The sequence below is a fragment of the Podarcis filfolensis genome (genome assembly GCF_964270895.1).
Source record: "Podarcis filfolensis genome assembly, chromosome: 3".
NCBI lineage: Eukaryota > Metazoa > Chordata > Lepidosauria > Squamata > Lacertidae > Podarcis > Podarcis filfolensis.
In genome coordinates, this window is record NC_139606.1 from 4,969,663 (window position 1) to 4,986,146 (window position 16,484).

General features: G+C 49.4%; 1 protein-coding gene across 1 annotated transcript in view; it reads right to left on the reverse strand.

The window, feature by feature from the left end:
- The window catches only part of TRAM2 (translocation associated membrane protein 2), a 50,199-nt gene extending 39,303 nt beyond the window's left edge, over positions 1-10,896 (reverse strand). The window contains exon 1 of the mRNA XM_083606701.1: positions 10,579-10,896. Coding sequence (XP_083462827.1) covers positions 10,579-10,698 — 120 coding nt within the window. The 5' untranslated portion in view covers positions 10,699-10,896. The remainder of the gene's footprint in view (positions 1-10,578) is intronic.
- Positions 10,897-16,484: the final 5,588 nt, after the last annotated feature.

Sequence of the window (16,484 nt, forward strand, 5' to 3'; positions counted from 1 at the left end):
AGCCTTCCTGGGAGGAAACAAGCTATTGTGAATCAGGATTCAGCCATTTCCTTTCTATAGCCCTCCATCATGCAGAGGATATACCAAGCCTACCCTCAACTCATGAAAGCCTTCTATAAGCTCTAGCACGAGGCCATAAGCTGCAGAAATGCTGATTTCAGTCCAAACAGACCAAAACAGCATGAAAATATGGGTTGCAATGGACTGTGAAGTGAGAGGAACATGCCTTGTGCAGTTCAGATGATCCAAACTGCCCCAGCATCACACAGCCACTGCCACCCAAGTCTAAGGTAGCTCAGAACTGAAGCAGAGACAACCAGAAAATGAGAAATAGATGCTGCATCCCATAGCATTTGTGTTATTTCAAATAAAAATACTTTTTAGGCCACCTTATGTGATAATGTCCTCTGTTGGTAACAAAAAAACCCAACACTACTCCCCTAGTGAAAAATCAAGTAGATGGCAAAAAATAACTACAGATTACTCTTCAACACAATCCCCGCGACAGGGTGAGCTCCCGTCGCTCGGTCCCTGCTCCTGCCAACCTAGCAGTTCGAAAGCATGTCAAAGTGCTAGTAGATAAATAGGTACCGCTCCGGCGGGAAGGTAAATGGTGTTTCCGTGCGCTGCTCTGGTTCGCCAGAAGCAGCTTAGTCATGCTGGCCACATGACCCGGAAGCTGTACGCCGGCTCCCTCGGCCAGTAAAGCGAGATGAGCGCCGCAACCCCAAAGTCGGTCACAACTGGACCTAATGGTCAGGGGTCCCTTTACCTTTACCTTTACCTTACTCTTCAAAACAGGGGTAAGGAACCAGAGGCTGCTGAACTACAACGCACATCACTCCTGGGGCATATGGGAACCGTAGCTTTCAACAACACCTGGAATAATAATAATACAGTGGTACCTCGGGTTACATACGCTTCAGGTTACAGACGCTTCAGGTCTTAGACTCCGCTAACTCAGAAATATTACCTCGGGTTAAGAACTTTGCTATAGGATGAGAACAGAAATCGTGCTCCGGTGGCGCGGCAGCAGCAGGAGGCCCCGTTAGCTAAAGTGGTGCTTCAGGTTAAGAACAGTTTCAGGTTAAGAACAGACCTCCAGAATGAATTAAGTACTTAACCCGAGGTACCACTGTAATATAATAATAATAATAATAATAATAATAATAATAATAATAATAATTTATTTATACCCCGCCCATCTGGCTGGACTTCCCCAGCCACTCTGGGTGGCTTCCAACAAAATATTAAAATACAGTAATCCATTAAACATTAAAAGCTTCCCTAAGGCCACGGGTAAGTCATCTCTGCTTTAAAACAAATACAGCCTAGCATGAAAAAAGCAAGAGAAAGCGAGCGAGAGAAAGAGAGAGAGAACTAGTAGGTTAAAAAGCTTCCCACAAACAGGAAAGGCAAACGTAGAGCAATCAGCTCCTTGCCAAAGATTCCTTGTACCTTCAAAGCGCACTACATTTGGCAGCTACAGCTTCTCATGAGTAAGAACTGCCTGCCATCTGCTCCACTCCTTCCTCTTATGCAACTTTAGGGGAAGATCACCAGAAAATATGGAGACATTTAGGCAACAATTTCCTTGCACCCCTACCACAATAATGGAAATGGTAAAGAGAAAGACCTGAGTGATTTATATTGCTAAATATAAGTAAAATATAAATATAAAAAGTAAAAAGTAAGCAAGTGAAAGTAAGGGTTGAGGGTCCACCAGTTTGCCCTTAAGCCAGAAAGCAAAATGGTATATGCCCAAAAGTTTACTTTGCAGGACAAGAAAACCACCCTGAGAGCCAGGAAAATAAGGCAGTCGTTGCCAGTTGGATCAAAGTGATAAGCAAGCGAAGAGAGACTGAACAGAGAAATACTGCAATTATTGACACTTTCATGCAATGGAGATAAACTGAGCCCCCTACCATTGCATATACTGGCCCCAGCCTTGCTTCTCACAAGCGTTCCAGTGCCTTTGCACTCACTGGCTAGAAAGCCAAAGGAGGCTTACAGGGCTACTCAGAAGTAAGTCACACACAATGGAGCTTAGCCCCAGGTACACACATGCAGTATTTCAGCTTTCCTTGGTATTAAGCCACTGGGTATAATACCGACTGCACATTTTGCTTTTGTATGTTTGTAAATAAAAAAGCTAGTCACTTTATTTTGTTTTATGTTAAAGCAGAGAAGCTAAAAAATGAGGGAAGCCCCCACCGCAACCGATGGCACAGGTCAAGATATCAATGCCTTTAGCATCCAACATGTTCAGCAAATGCAACAATCTCAATCCCAAGAACCACAGAAGGCTCTGAATGGTGGAAGAACTCCTTTTTGTTTACTACGCTGATGCATTCTGATTTCAGTTTCTGGGGTATTTTGTTCCTGTTTCCCCATCTAACGAAAACTAAGTGCATCTGCAGGTGCATCTTCTTGCAGCTCCACCTGTAACACTGTGCAAATAAAATTACAAAATTTTTCTTAAGGCAGCAACAAAAATGCAAGTTTTTGTGAGCACATTTCTGCACCCACCAACCTTGCAAGCACACAGCTGGCAAACCGTGTCCAATGAAAACAACACAGGTAGGGCAGATGAATTGCATCCACTGGAAAGTACGTAAACCGGTTAGCTGACAAAAGGCATCCAGTGAAAACCACAAGTGACCAGTTATTAAGCCATGTATTTAGTGTTGTGCAGTGGTGCCAAATGAGAAGAAAGCATGTTTTTCTTCCGGATTAAATAGGAATGAATAATTTTGGGGGGGGAGACACTACCATTTCCTTCTTCTATGCAGCATCAAAATCATGCACTGTGTTATGAAAGTCATTGGCTTAGCTAAAACTGCTTCTTGTCTTGCCAAGTTACAGGAAACCAGGCAGAGGGTCTTCTCGGTAGTGGCGCCCTCCCTGTGGAATGCCCTCCCACCAGATGTCAAAGAGAGCAACAACTACCAGACTTTTAGAAGACATCTGAAGGCAGCCCTGTTTAGGGAAGCTTTTAATGTTTGATGTATTACAGTATTTTAATATATATTTTTTGGAAGCCGCCCAGAGTGGCTGGGGAAGCCCAGCCAGATGGGCACGGTATAAATAATAAATTATTATTATTATTATTAGCCGCTGGTGTTTGCGTTTGCTCTTAACCATAATCCTGCAAGGCAGATCACAACAGTATTACATACAGAATCTTGAACATGGGTCTAACCCTGGCTCTTGTTTTCCAGCTCAAAAATTCTGCAGCTGAGATCATTCTACTGTGAGACGTGTTTTCCTCTAGTCGTTTTTGTGGGGGCAGGAGCAGGGGGGAGCGGGAAGAGGCCATGTATTTACCTTGAGCTAACTCACATGACTTATCAGCCAGCACAGAGAGAGGAATCTCAAAGTTTAAATGGGCAGGTTTCACCTAGCGGCAAGCAACTAAAGGTCAACTCCAGGCAACAGGGAGTTACCTTCTCATGTCTTTGTCCTTGCAAAATTTTCTCAAGGGAACTCAGATGTTCCCCCTTTAACATAGAGGAGCCCTAATCTAGCAGGAGTCACAAACTGTCTGGTTCACAGGAAATCAGGCCCTGGGAATCTTCAGTGAGAACCCCGCTGCAAATCTTGTAGCCTGCCGGCAAGAGCAGCAGTTTTGGAATTTGTATTCCTACCAGCTGGGATTTCTGGTTAATTAGATCAGCAGCAGCACACACACACACAAACACACACCGTCCCTCCATCAAGTCACCCATGTTTCTGTGTACTGGAAACTACTTGTTAAATGAAGTGAATGGGAACGCAAATGCAGCTGGAAGTCGCTCTTCTGCAATTTGCTAGCACAAAGTGAAACGTGGCACTGAGGAGCAAAGAGACAAGGTTGGGTTTGGGTTTTTCCTGGGTTTTTTAAAAATTCAGCTTCTCAATCGCACTCTCGACTGAGCCATAGACGTGCGCGCACACACGCACCGCAGCCAGACTCCACGTCAGAGTTTTGCAAGTGTGCCCCTCATCTGCCCCCCCCCCTTGCCTGCAAACTAGGGAGGGAAGAAAGAGAACGCCAGAAAGGCGAAGGAGGAGTTTGGCATTCCTGGCATTCCTGCGCAAAGTGCCAGGGTTGCAGAGGGGGGAACTGCCTGGAGCGACAGGGAGAAAGACCTTGGAAGGAACCCCCGAGAAGCCTGGGGCGGGAGAGGGAGGGGGGAGAAAGAAAGCCTCCATTCACAACTACCCAAATCTCGTTAGAGGGATGGAATTTGGGACAGTCTGAAGTTCTGAAAGAAACCCTCCAGCTGTACACCACAAAAAGGCAGGCCTGCGCAGGAATCAGACAGAGGACATTCATGTCTTGGCAGCAGCAAAACATTCCCTGGGCTCCACTGGGCAGGAGGTGGGAAGCAAGAGGAACCAAAGGCTGGGGGTGTCAGGCTGGCTCTAGGCATCCCTTACACAGAGAGGAGGATCCTTTGCTACCCAATACTTATTTCCAGTAGAGAAGGAACACCATCGCCAAGGAAGGAAAGCAGCCATGAAATGCCAAGGTTGAATGAGGAGGGTTGGGAATGAAAAAGGGAAATGGATTATGTTCATACATGTTAAAATAAGGCCAAGGAACATGTGAGGAAGATTTGTTTGACTCCCCCTCCCCCTGTCTCAAATACAGATGGGGTGCAATTTTGATCTCTGGCACAGGATCCTCTCCAGTGTGAGAGCCAGTGTGGTGTAGTGTAGTGGTTAAGTGGTTAATCTGGTGAACTGGGTTCGCTTCCCCGCTCCTCCACATGCAGCTGCTGGGTGACCTTGGGCTAGTCACACTTCTCTGAAGTCTCTCAGCCCCACTCACCTCACAGAGCATTTGTTGTGGGGGAGGAAGGGAAAGGAGATTGTTAGCCGCTGTGAGACTCCTTGGGGTAGTGATAAAGCGGGATATCAAATCCAAACTCTTCTTCTTCTTCCAGTGCTCCTGGAGAACTTTCCCCCACAATTCCATTTTTGTGATCCATGCCATCTTTCTGCAATTGCTTTCCTGCCCAAAGGGAGATGGCAAATAGGGAAGGCATATTGTGGGGTCCGGACGCGGGTGGCGCTGTGGTCTAAACCACAGAGCCTAGGACTTGCCGCGACGGGGTGAGCTCCCATTGTTCAGTCCCAGCTCCTGCCCACCTAGCAGTTTGAAAGCACGTCAAGTGCAAGTAGATAAATAGGTACCGCTCCGGCGGGAAGGTAAACAGTGTTTCCGTGCGCTGCTCTGGTTTGCCAGAAGCGGCTTAGTCAGACTGGCCACATGACCCGGAAGCTGTCTGTGAACAAACGCCGGCTCCCTCGGCCAGTAAAGTGAGATGAGCGCTGCAAGCCCAGAGTCGTTTGCGAATGGACCTAATGGTCAGGGGTCCCTTTACCTTTTTATTGTGGAGTCAGGCTTTTTTATTTTTAATGGAGTTCTATCAGTACAACATGAGTGGGTGATATCAGCATAATACAGTCCACATCATGAGTGTGATGTGCTCACCCTACAAGTGCCCTACAGATGAAGGAATTGAGGGGATGGTCATCAAATTTACAAGTGACACCAAACTGGAAGGGAGAGCTAATGCCACTGAAGACAGAATCCAGATTCATGATGACCTTAAACAGATGGGAGAACTGGACCCAAACTAACAAAATGAATTTCAACAGGGACAAATGTAAGGTTCTGCACTTAGGCAGGAAGATCCAGAGGCACGAGTATAAGATGAGGGACACCTGGCTTACTAGCAGGACATGTGAAAAGGATCTAGGGGTCTTGGTGGACCACAAGCTGAACATGAGTCAACAGTGTGATGCAGCAGCAAAAAAAAAGCTAACACTATTCTAGGCTGCATCAACAGAAGTATAGTGTCCAGATCAATAGTACTTCTCTATCGTGCCTTGATCAGATCACACCTGGAATGCTGTGTCCAGTTTTGAGAGCCACATTTTAAGAAGGATGTTAACAAGCTGGAACATGTGCAGAGGAGGGCAACCAAGATGATCAAGGGTCTGAACCAAGCCTTATGAGGAACGGTTGAGGGAGGTGGTCTGTTGAGCCTGGAAAACTGAGAGGAGATACGAGAGCCATCTTCAAATATCTCCAAAGCTGTCGCATGGAAGGTGGAGCAAGCTTATTGTCTCCTGCTCCAGAGGGACTCAGACCAGTGTATTCAAATTACATGAAATGAGATTCCGACTCAACATCAGGAAGACCTTTCTGACAGTAAGACAGTAAGAGGTCTTCAGCAGTGGAAGTGTCTCCCACAAGAGGTTCTGGACTCTGATTCCTTGGAGGTTTTTAAGCAGAGGTTGGATGGTCACCTGTCATGGATGCTTTAGCTGAGATTCCTGCATTGCAGAGGGTTGGACTAGATGACCCTCGGGGTCCCTTCCAACTCTACTGTTGTATGGTTCTATGAAAAAAGAATAAAGTGCTTGCGTCTTTCCTGCCATACCTGCCACATGCTCTGGTTGTGTGCTGCAGCAGCGATTCAAGCTCACAGAAAGCCATTGTCCCGATTACATGATCCGACGAGTTGAACATGTAAATGTCTGGGACATCAAACAAGCATAGGAATGCACCATGGCTGGACCGGCAGCCATGCCACAGCAACCATGACCATCCACAACACTCCCCAAGGAAAACAACCTACACAACAGTAACACCTCACTGAAGAGATAAAGCAAACTCTATGGGTGGAGACAGCATGCCACCAATTTACAAAGCAGCCACCACTGGCTCCTGCAATATGCAGACGTACAAGAGACAACCCACCAGCAAGAATCACTGGTTTCTCCCTGCTTGTGCAGAGGGCAGGCGGGTTGCCCGGCTGCAGGCATAGTGAGCAACAACACAGAGATGAGGTAGCCCAGAGACCCTCCCAAAGTAAGGTAAAGGTAAAGGGACCCCTGACCATTAGGTCCAGTCGTGACCAACTATGGGGTTGCGGCGCTCATCTCGCTTTATTGGCCGAGGGAGCCGGCGTTTGTTCACAGACAGTTTTTCCGGGTCATGTGGCCAGCATGACTAAGCCGCTTCTGGTTAACCAGAGCAGTGCACGGGAACGCCGTTTACCTTCCCGCTGGAGCGATACCTATTTATCTACTTGCACTTTGACATGCTTTCGAACTGCTAGGTTGGCAGGAGCAGGGACCGAGCAACGGGAGCTCACCCGGTCGCAGGGATTCGACCCGCCGACCTTCTGATCAGCAAGTCCTAAGCTCTGTAGTTTAACCCACAGCACCATCCTCGTCCCTGGATACCAATACCATAAAGTAGGATACCAATAAAAAGACCTGCTTCCTAATGCAGTCTTGCATTCTCTGAGGACCCTCTCTCACCATTGCTTAACGAAAACCGTTTATTTTTAAAATGCTTTGAACATCCTTCTTGACTGCATAGTGAATGAAGGTTGGCTATGGATTACGGAGTGAAATAATGACTTTGCCCCATTTTTTTCAGTGCATATTTGTCTGTGATGCTAATATTCTAATCCATGTCAGTAATTCATGAGTGACAGAAGAAGGAAGCATCAGATTACTCCGCATTAGCCCAAGAAGAAAAAGAAAGCTGTTAAGTGTCCTCATGAGGTGAACCATGCAAGGCTCTCTTGGATAGCACCATACGTTCGCAGATATTTTCCACATTTCTCACTTCACACACACACACACACACACACACACACACACACACACACACATCCTCTGAGAGAGCTATCCAAACAGTTGCTCCCCCATGTAAAGGGGTGGAGAGAGAGCCCTGCGGGTTCAGAAACTTTTTAGCCTCAAGGAATCTCTTTCATGTTCATTTATCTGCTCAGGAATCTGGGAACATCCTAAGGCACAGAGTTCACAAAGGATGCTACAAGAGCACACTGCAGAATGCATCCCCAGTGGCTGTAGGGAGCAATCAGAGTTCCAGGGTACCAGGGGTTTTATGATCAATACTCTCACTGAGAAACCGCTAAACAACCTCTGAGGATGCAAAGGTTTCCCTGGAACCGTGTTCGAAAGTGCACAGATCATGCCACCAGACAGTGACAAAACGACAGGCCTAGGGACTGGAGTGGTGGGAGTCTGATAGGGCTATTCCATGTTACAGTGATAAAGGTAAAGGGACCCCTGACCATTAGGCCCAGTCGTGACCGACTCTGGGGTTGCGGCGCTCATCTCGCTTTACTGGCCGAGGGAGCCGGTGTTTGTCTGCAGACAGTTTTTCCGGATCATGTGGCCAGCATGACTTCTGGTTAACCAGAGCAGCACACGGAAACACTGTTTACCTTCCCGCCAGAGCGGTACCTATTTATCTACTTGCACTTTGACGTGCTTTCGATCTGCTAGGTTGGCAGGAGCATGGACCGAGCAACGGGAGCTCACTCCGTCACAGGGATTCAAACCGCCGACCTTCTGATCGGCAAGTCCTAGGCTCGGTGGTTTAAACCACAGTGCCACCCACATCCCGTTACAGTGATAGTGTGGCATAAATCCTATGGCTCCAGCATAGCAATGCTCTCTGCCTGCTTCTGGACACTGATGAGAGATTTCAGAGCAAAACTAAAAGGAACAAGATGCCCACAGGTAAGAAGAGGCTAAGAGAAGAAGAATTATCTGCAGAGTAGGCAAACACTTCGGTATTAAAAGGGATGCTTTAAACAGCTGCCAATTAGCAAAAGGGAATTGAAGTTATACAAGGATGAGCAAAGTGTGTCTCCGGAACAGCACAGGGTCCAGGATGCTGGGGGGATGTGAGGTTGATGTGATGATTGTGCCTGCTGTTCTATGCCAGGAAGACTTCTGTTTCCTTCATTCTCTTGCCCTTCTCCACTGGGCAGTTCGGCAGGGAGGCCTGGCCAAGGTGCACCTTATCTCAACTGCCCAGGGAGACAGCAGAGGGTCCACTCCCCCTCCGCCTCCTGGCAGCACAGCAGGGAGGATAGCACCAGACCCCAGCTCCCTTCCTCCTCGCTCATTCTCTGTGCTCTCTTTCTCAATGGGTCATTAGGGGGGGCACAGAGAGCCCTGTCTTTCTCAAACTGCCAACCAAAGGCAACCAACTGCTCTGATTAAAAGCAGACTCTGCTCCTCTTCCTTGCTGCTCCCTTGCCTTGACTTGAAAAATGCAGGCAGGGGAGCAAGGGACGCGGGTGGCGCTGTGGGTTAAACCACAGAGCCCAGGACTTGCCGATCAGAAGGTCGGCGGTTCAAATCCCCGCGATGGGGTGAGCTCTCATTGCTCGGTCCCTGCTCCTGCCAACCTAGCAGTTCGAAAGCACGTCAAAGTGCAAGTAGATAAATAGGTAACGCTCTGGCGGGAAGGTAAACGGCGTTTCCGGGCACTTCTCTGGTTCGCCAGAAGCAGCTTATTCATGCTGGCCACATGACCCGGAAGCTGTACGCCGGCTCCCTAAGCCAATAAAGCGAGATGAGCGCCGCAACCCCAGAGTCGGCCACGACTGGATCTAACGGTCAGGGGTCCCTTTACCTTTACTTTATAAAGGGAGCAGCAGCCCAAACTGCCTCTGCACGCTCTCTGGGAGCTGCAAGTGCTGCTGGATTGGGCCCTACTGCCCAGAGCTGGAGGGCAAGGAAACAGGGGCAGTGGCTTGCTGCTTGCTCCCCTGAGCCGGAAACGGCACGCAGCAACAGGCACAATGAATTTAGTCGTCTCGCCAAGACGGGTCACCAGAGACTCCTCTTCCTCCTCCTCCTCACTGCTGCCGGCAGTTTGCTTGCAGAGGAAAGAAGCACCCAAGAAGCAGGCAGTGGCTGAAAGATGTGTATTTATGGGGTTGGCCAGATTGACCCCCGACAGGGTGCAGGCCCGGGGGGCGTGGTAACTGCACCTCTCCACATGGATACATCTGCCATATATGCTTCAGCTGATGTTCCTGAATTGCAGGGGGTTGGACTAGATGACCCTCGGGTCCCTTCCAACTCTACCATTCCATGATTCCTTGCCAATGGCCAGAGGGAGCCGAGCTATGCCTCTACCAGTCGGTGTGGACCCTGCTGAGCCAGGCGCTTCCTCTGTTCCAGGTGCCCAGCCCCACCGAGGCCCATATTCTCCAAGCCGTCTGGGAAGCGGCCCGCTCCTCCGCTGCTCCTTGGAGCTGCCAGCCGCTCGCCTGCCTCGGGTGGGAGAAGGAGGCCGCGTTTCCTGCCGCGGGTGAGAGAGGCGGCGCCCCCGACGGGTCTCCTCCGGCGCGGCAGCTCGCCAAGCGCTAGCGCCGGCGGGCCTGAGGGGCAGCTGCCCGGCACAGCTGACCCCTGGACGGCGGCGCCGCCAGCAGGACCGGGCGCGGATGCAAGAGCAGGAAGGAAGCTCGAGGGCTCCCGGGAGGGAGGGAGCGGGAGCGCCGTCGGAAGCGGACGGGGACAGGCTCCCGTTTGGGACACCCGTGAATCGGAGTGCTTAAGGAGAAGTTGGGGGTTTTTGGCGGGGGCGGGATGTGTCCCCAAGGGCCGGGACAGCGCGAGGAGTGGCTTTCACCTCGGAAGGGGCTCCTCCTCCTCCGCCGGCAGCAGCAGCAGCAGCAGCTCCCTGCCGGGGCCGCCGCGGAGCGCGGAGGACGCGGGGTCCCGCGGCCGGAGGCTCACCTCGAACATGAGCGCGACGAGGACGCAGAGCACCAGGCAGAAGCCCACGTCGGCGTGGTTGTGGATGAGGAACTCCTGGCTGAAGAGCGGGTGGCTTTTGGCCCGCCTGCGGAACGCCATGGCCGGCGCCGAACCCGCCAGCAGCGCGGCCCCCGCCGCCCCGCTCAGCCTCCGCGCGGCCGCGACGCCAACTTCGCCTGCTTCTTCCGCGGCCCCTCGGACAACTTGGCGGGCGGGCGGGCGGGCGAGGCGCAGCCCGGCCCCCCAGCGCAGGCGCGCCTCTCGCTGCTGCCGGCCTGCCCGGCTCCTCCGCCCCGCCCGCCCGCCCGCCCGCCTTAGCCCGGCCTCTGCCTGGACGGGCGTCCGCCGGGGGCGGGCCGGGGGGCGGCCCGAGTGCGGCTGCTGCTGCTGCTGCTCCGCGCCGACCCCGCCGCGTCCCGGAGCGCGCTCTGCCTTCGCCCGGCGGCCTGGCGTCGTGGCATCCCGCGGAGCTGGACGGGACCCAGCGGCCCAATTCCGGCCACGTTGGCTTCGGAGCGCGCGCGCGCGAGACACCCGCGGACTTTGCGCCCGAGCGCCTTCGGGATTTTTCACTTTTTTAGTCCTTTCTTCAGGAGAAAGAGAGAAGCTCCTGGACTGAGCTGGCCTTTGTCTTGTTTTGGCGTTTGTGTGGTGCACACACACACACGCTTTGCTCTGCACAAGGTGCACGGGATTGCACATACCTAATGGCTGGGCATTGCTTTATACATAACGCGCGTCGAGATACGTTTAAGAAATGTAAAATTCCAGCACAATTGGCTGTGGCAGTCTGTGATGCGTATAGGTACACAAACAGTAGTGCCTTGTCTTTTAGAAACTTAACTAGCTGCTTGTGGCACAAGCTTGCGTTAAAAATGTGTAGCCTGTCACCAGTTGTTGTTGGTTTGACACACTTAAACCTTCTGCACCATCAGGAGGGGTGTGGAGTTTACTTGCAATAGTGCAAACTTTGTGCCAAAGCCAGTCCATAGGTAGGCTTTCCTACTGTGCCTGTTCTTCACCTGTGGCACCACACACACACACACACACGTGGCCAGGGCTGGCCCAAGCCATTTTGGCACCCGAGGGAAACCACAAAATGGTGCCCCCCCCCCAGAAGCTGGGGAAGAGGTGGGGGGGGGGAGAGAGTGAAGATCTACATTGGGAGCAAGCGGGGGAATCAAATTAACCTTAGCCCACCACTGAAGTGAGAATCCAAGGCTGTTTGGGTGGGGGAAGAGGCCCACTGAATCACGCTGGGGGAGTGCAGAGCCCAGGAGATCCTGGAGGGCAGCCCTTGCCACCTCCCGGGAGAAGAGGAAGAGCAGCAATGCCTGCCATTGTGTACCACAACTGTTGCTGCCACCATGATGGTGGCTGCAGGCGATGCAGTACTTGGAGGTGGGATATGCTGCCCCTGTGGATCCTGCCACCTGAGGCATTTGTCTTCCTTTGCCTCGTGAGTGGACCGGCTCTGTATATGGTGAAGCCCAGCAAGTTTAGCGATTGTACAGGCCAGGAGAAAGCATTGAAACAAACAGTTTACCCATCCCAGCTCCTAGAGTCTCCCATCCTGAACCTGGAATAGCTGCCAGATTTCAGCAAATAAATTCTGGGCCACCTCTCTGTATCATGCAACTAATCTACTAAGATACGTTTTGCTTTCAGCAAAGATGATTTTGCAATTCAGCAAAGGGCTGATGTTCCGTCAGTTCCTTTAAAAAAGAAAAACTCTCCCCCTTGGGAAAGTGCATGAGTGTTTGAAGTCTCTGCAGGCTAAGGAATTCAGTGAAGATGAATTTATGTGGAGTAGTCATCTGGGCTGAGTTACAGTCAGGATTCCTGAGCTATTACGTATCAGCCTAGCCCTGCCTGGAACTGCGGGAGTGTATCTTATAAAACATGCTTATATGCATGCATAAGAGCCAACTCCTAGGGGCTGAGGTCCCTTTGCCTGCCCTCAATAAAATGTTTAAGGCCCCCCCCCCTCCCAAAGTTGATGGACATTGTCTTTCCAATGGTTTGCATGCACCATGTCTTATATTCGGTTACAAGGGGCAGGACTTACCTGCCCCCCCCCATTTTATTCAAGTTGGCAGCCCTGTATACATGGTACTGAAGTTAGTTTACTGGTTCCCAGCTCCTTACTCAGGTTAAGAACTTAATTCGTTCTGGAGCTCCATTCTTAACCTGAAACTGTTCTTAACCTGAGGTACCACTTTAGCTAACGGGGCCTCCTGCTGCCGCCGCGTGATTTCTGTTCTCATCCTGAAGCAAAGTTCTTAACCCGAGGTACTATTTCTGGGTTAGCCGGAGTCTGTAACCTGAAGCGTCTGTAACCTGAAGCGTCTGTAACCCGAGGTACCACTGTATTTGCTCTAAAGTTTGAAACACCTTAAAATAAAATAAATCCATAATAAACACTGGGATATGATATATCACATACTGGTAGCTATTCCCTTGAAGCCCAACAATTATCATACTTGTGAAACCCACAAATCCCCTTCTGTGCAGTCATAGCAAGGCAGTGTACCATATAAACAGGAAAAAATGAGTTTTAAACTCCTACGCTCAAAACCAGTTGATACACTTAAAAAACTATACAAAATAGACCCTCATGGTGAACACCCACCCAGTTATCCTGCTGAGAAAGCCTGCCGGAGCAAGAGTGTCTCCAGTTGTTTCCAGAAAGTGCAAGGAAAGTGTGAAATGGCAGAAAGTGTGAAATGGCGGGGAAATCCCCAGAATCTAATAATGCATCTTGACCTCCCCCCCACCTTTATTTCATATACTGTGCTAGCAACTGTTTAAGCAAGGCTGGAAACTTGCCCTTTGCTGCTTCTTTCATATGGAAAAGACTGGTTGGTGATGACGCTGCGCCAGCCGTTGTATCGCTGGTCCCTCCAGTGGCCACCAGACAAACTGAGTGAATGAAATGGAACACAACCCAGCCAGGCAGTGGGATTTTTAAAGCCTGACCTTCTGCCTGCGTATCATCCAAGTGCAGGAAAAGCACAATCCAAAAGAGGAGACAGAAGAAGCTATTTCTTTTATTCATTTTTAAGCATTTATAAACCGCTTAGTATTTTAAGCATCTCTAAGCAGTCTTGTGATCACCGGCGAGAAGGCTTGATCTCCTCTAATCCAGTTTTTGTTATCTGAAATATACTTGGAGTGAAGTGTGGATTTCATGCTCTTTATTCAGCTCATAGTAGTGAGTTTCCCCGAAATGTCTGCTTTATATACATTATTTACACAATGGGCGCCATGTGATTGGCTAATTCCGGGATTCTCCTGTAGGCCAAACAGGTTGCGGCTTCACTTCCACCTGGAGTTGGATTGGGTGGCTCCTGTGGACCAATCAGACTACTGCATTCTGAATCCTATTGTTCTAGGACCTTGGTCCTACCTTGGTCACCCTTGTTGGTGACATTTATCAGGAGAGAGGCGCCCAATTCAAGGTACTCAAATTCGTGTTTAAAACCCTAAATGACTCAGACCCCAGGTCTTTGAGAGGCTGCCTCCTTCCCTTCAGACCCTCTTGGGTGCCAAGATTGGCAGAGGGGCCCTCTTGGTGGTTCCTCCACCCTCAGAGGCTTGGGGTGGGTGGTGGCCCAGGAGAGGGCATTCTCGGGGGCAGGCACTTCCCACAGAGGTGTGCATGGCATCTTTATTATACAGCTTCTGAGGAAACATGGGCAGCGTTACGACTCACTACTTGGTGTTGGGTTTAATTTTACAAAAGGAGAATTAAGGTCAGAAGTCTACAGGAAATTAATAGCTACTGTCAGGGAACTGCCATCGGAGCTAGAGGCAGAGGGAAGGCTCCAGAGGGATGCCGGAGAGGGTCCCAGTAGGGAGAGAGGCAGCCCATCTGCTGGGGAAGGAAATCAGCGTAACACCAGTGGAGAAGGGGGACAGATGGGGGAATCGGAGAGGAGACGTCCAGGACTCTTCACCGGAGACCAGCGGGGAGAGCACGGGTCCTCCGCTGCCCACACCCTCCCTGCGCAGAAGACTTCCGCGCAGGGAGAGTAGGAGGAGACTTGGCGTCAAAGAACTTCTTTGCTGGAAGAGGTTCAAGAAATGCCCACTGACGGATTCTGCCAGCGACTGAGACAGCCACGAAGTGAAGGGCTGTCCAGACAGAAAGGGTTCAACCAGGTAACCTAGCCAGGAGTGGCGGCAACTTACGCACGAACAACCCCTTAGAACCATTACAGCTACTTTCTGACCAATGACAACCAAGAGCTTAGCCAAGTGATGATTTGGGATTCTTTCAAAGCTGCCCTTGGAGGACATAATATTAAAGAGGCATTCTATCTAAAGAGCCAGAAAATTCATGCAAGTTAGCTTTGTTGAAATAAATTATTTCCCTGGAAAGACACCACAAACTCATGGAGAGCACATTGTGAATTACAAGCTTTGGACACTGATCACATCTCTGTTGCCATGGCCAAAACGTACAGTATGTATTGCAAATTTGGTAATAAGAGTTCTAGATTCTTGGTGTGAGTGCTACACATAAAGGGAAAGAACACAACCACTTATGTAGAGTTCTAACTTCGGAGGGCATGCCCTATTATAACTCAGCTTCTACAAACAAAATATTTACATGCTTTGATAGTGACTTCTATAATACAGACTACCCTTCAACTGAGAATATCTGGACATGAGACTCAGCCACATTAGTAAAGAAAAAGCATTTTATATGCGTTATAGCACCATGACACCAGATGGCGTGGTGGAGTCCCATCTTTCACCAATGTGATTTTTCACTATGCAGTTTACAACGCATTTTCCTGAAACGCTTTTTCGAGCCCTGGTTAAACAGAGTAAAACTTAAGCCCTTGAGTCAACAGCACAGAGACTTCATGGAAGAACCCATCTCAGAACAGGAGATCTGAGATGTCATCAAAAAGCTGAGAAGGGGGAAAGTGACAGGCCTTGGTGGGTTTTGACTCCAAGATTGTTTTAAATCCTAGACCAACATATTATGTAATTATACACGCAATGGTAGGACTACATCTTGGTCCTGAAAAGAAACCAGGCTTTTTATAATAGTGAAGCCAGGTAAAGTCCAGAGTATGATGGGATCTTAACCATCCCAACTCATTAATCAACCAGGGCTGGATCTAGAGACATCAAAAAAGCATTTCAGAAGAACACATAAACTTCATACAGTGGTACCTTGAGTTACAGATGCTTCAGGTTACAGACACTTCAGGTTACAGACTCCGCTAACCCAGAAATATTACCTCGGGTTAAGAACTTTGCTTCAGGATGAGAACAGAAATCATGCAGCGGCGGCACAGCGGCAGCAGGAGGCCCCATTAGCTAAAGTGGTGCTTCAGGTTACGAAGAGTTACAGGTTAAGAACAGACCTCCAGAACGAATTAAGTACTTAACCCGAGGTACCACTGTAGTGGAAAATCACACTGGTGAAAGATGGAACTCCACAGCGCCATCTGGTGTCACAGTGTTATAATGCATATAAAATGCTCTCTCTCTCTCTCTCTCTCTCTCTCTTTTTTTTTTTTTGCTAATGAAGCTGAGTCTCAGGACATTAAGATTTTGTAATCAATAAAATTAATATTTTTTTTTTTAAAAAAAAGATTTTGTGTAAGCTTTCTCGGTAGCATGCCTCAATTTTTTATTGGTGCATACTGGCCATACTGGTTTTAAAAGGGAAATTCCCTTATTCCGAATAGGATTCCTCGCAAGAAAAGGGAAAAGTTGACAGCTATGTTTCAAAGGAGTAAATTTCAAACACCATTTCCAGGATCCTAAATTTGACCTATAAAGCCAATTCCCAACTATTGAAGAAAGAGGCAGTAAAACAAAATAGTTTGCAGTGCATCATGCTGCTAAAAATGCTTCCTGAA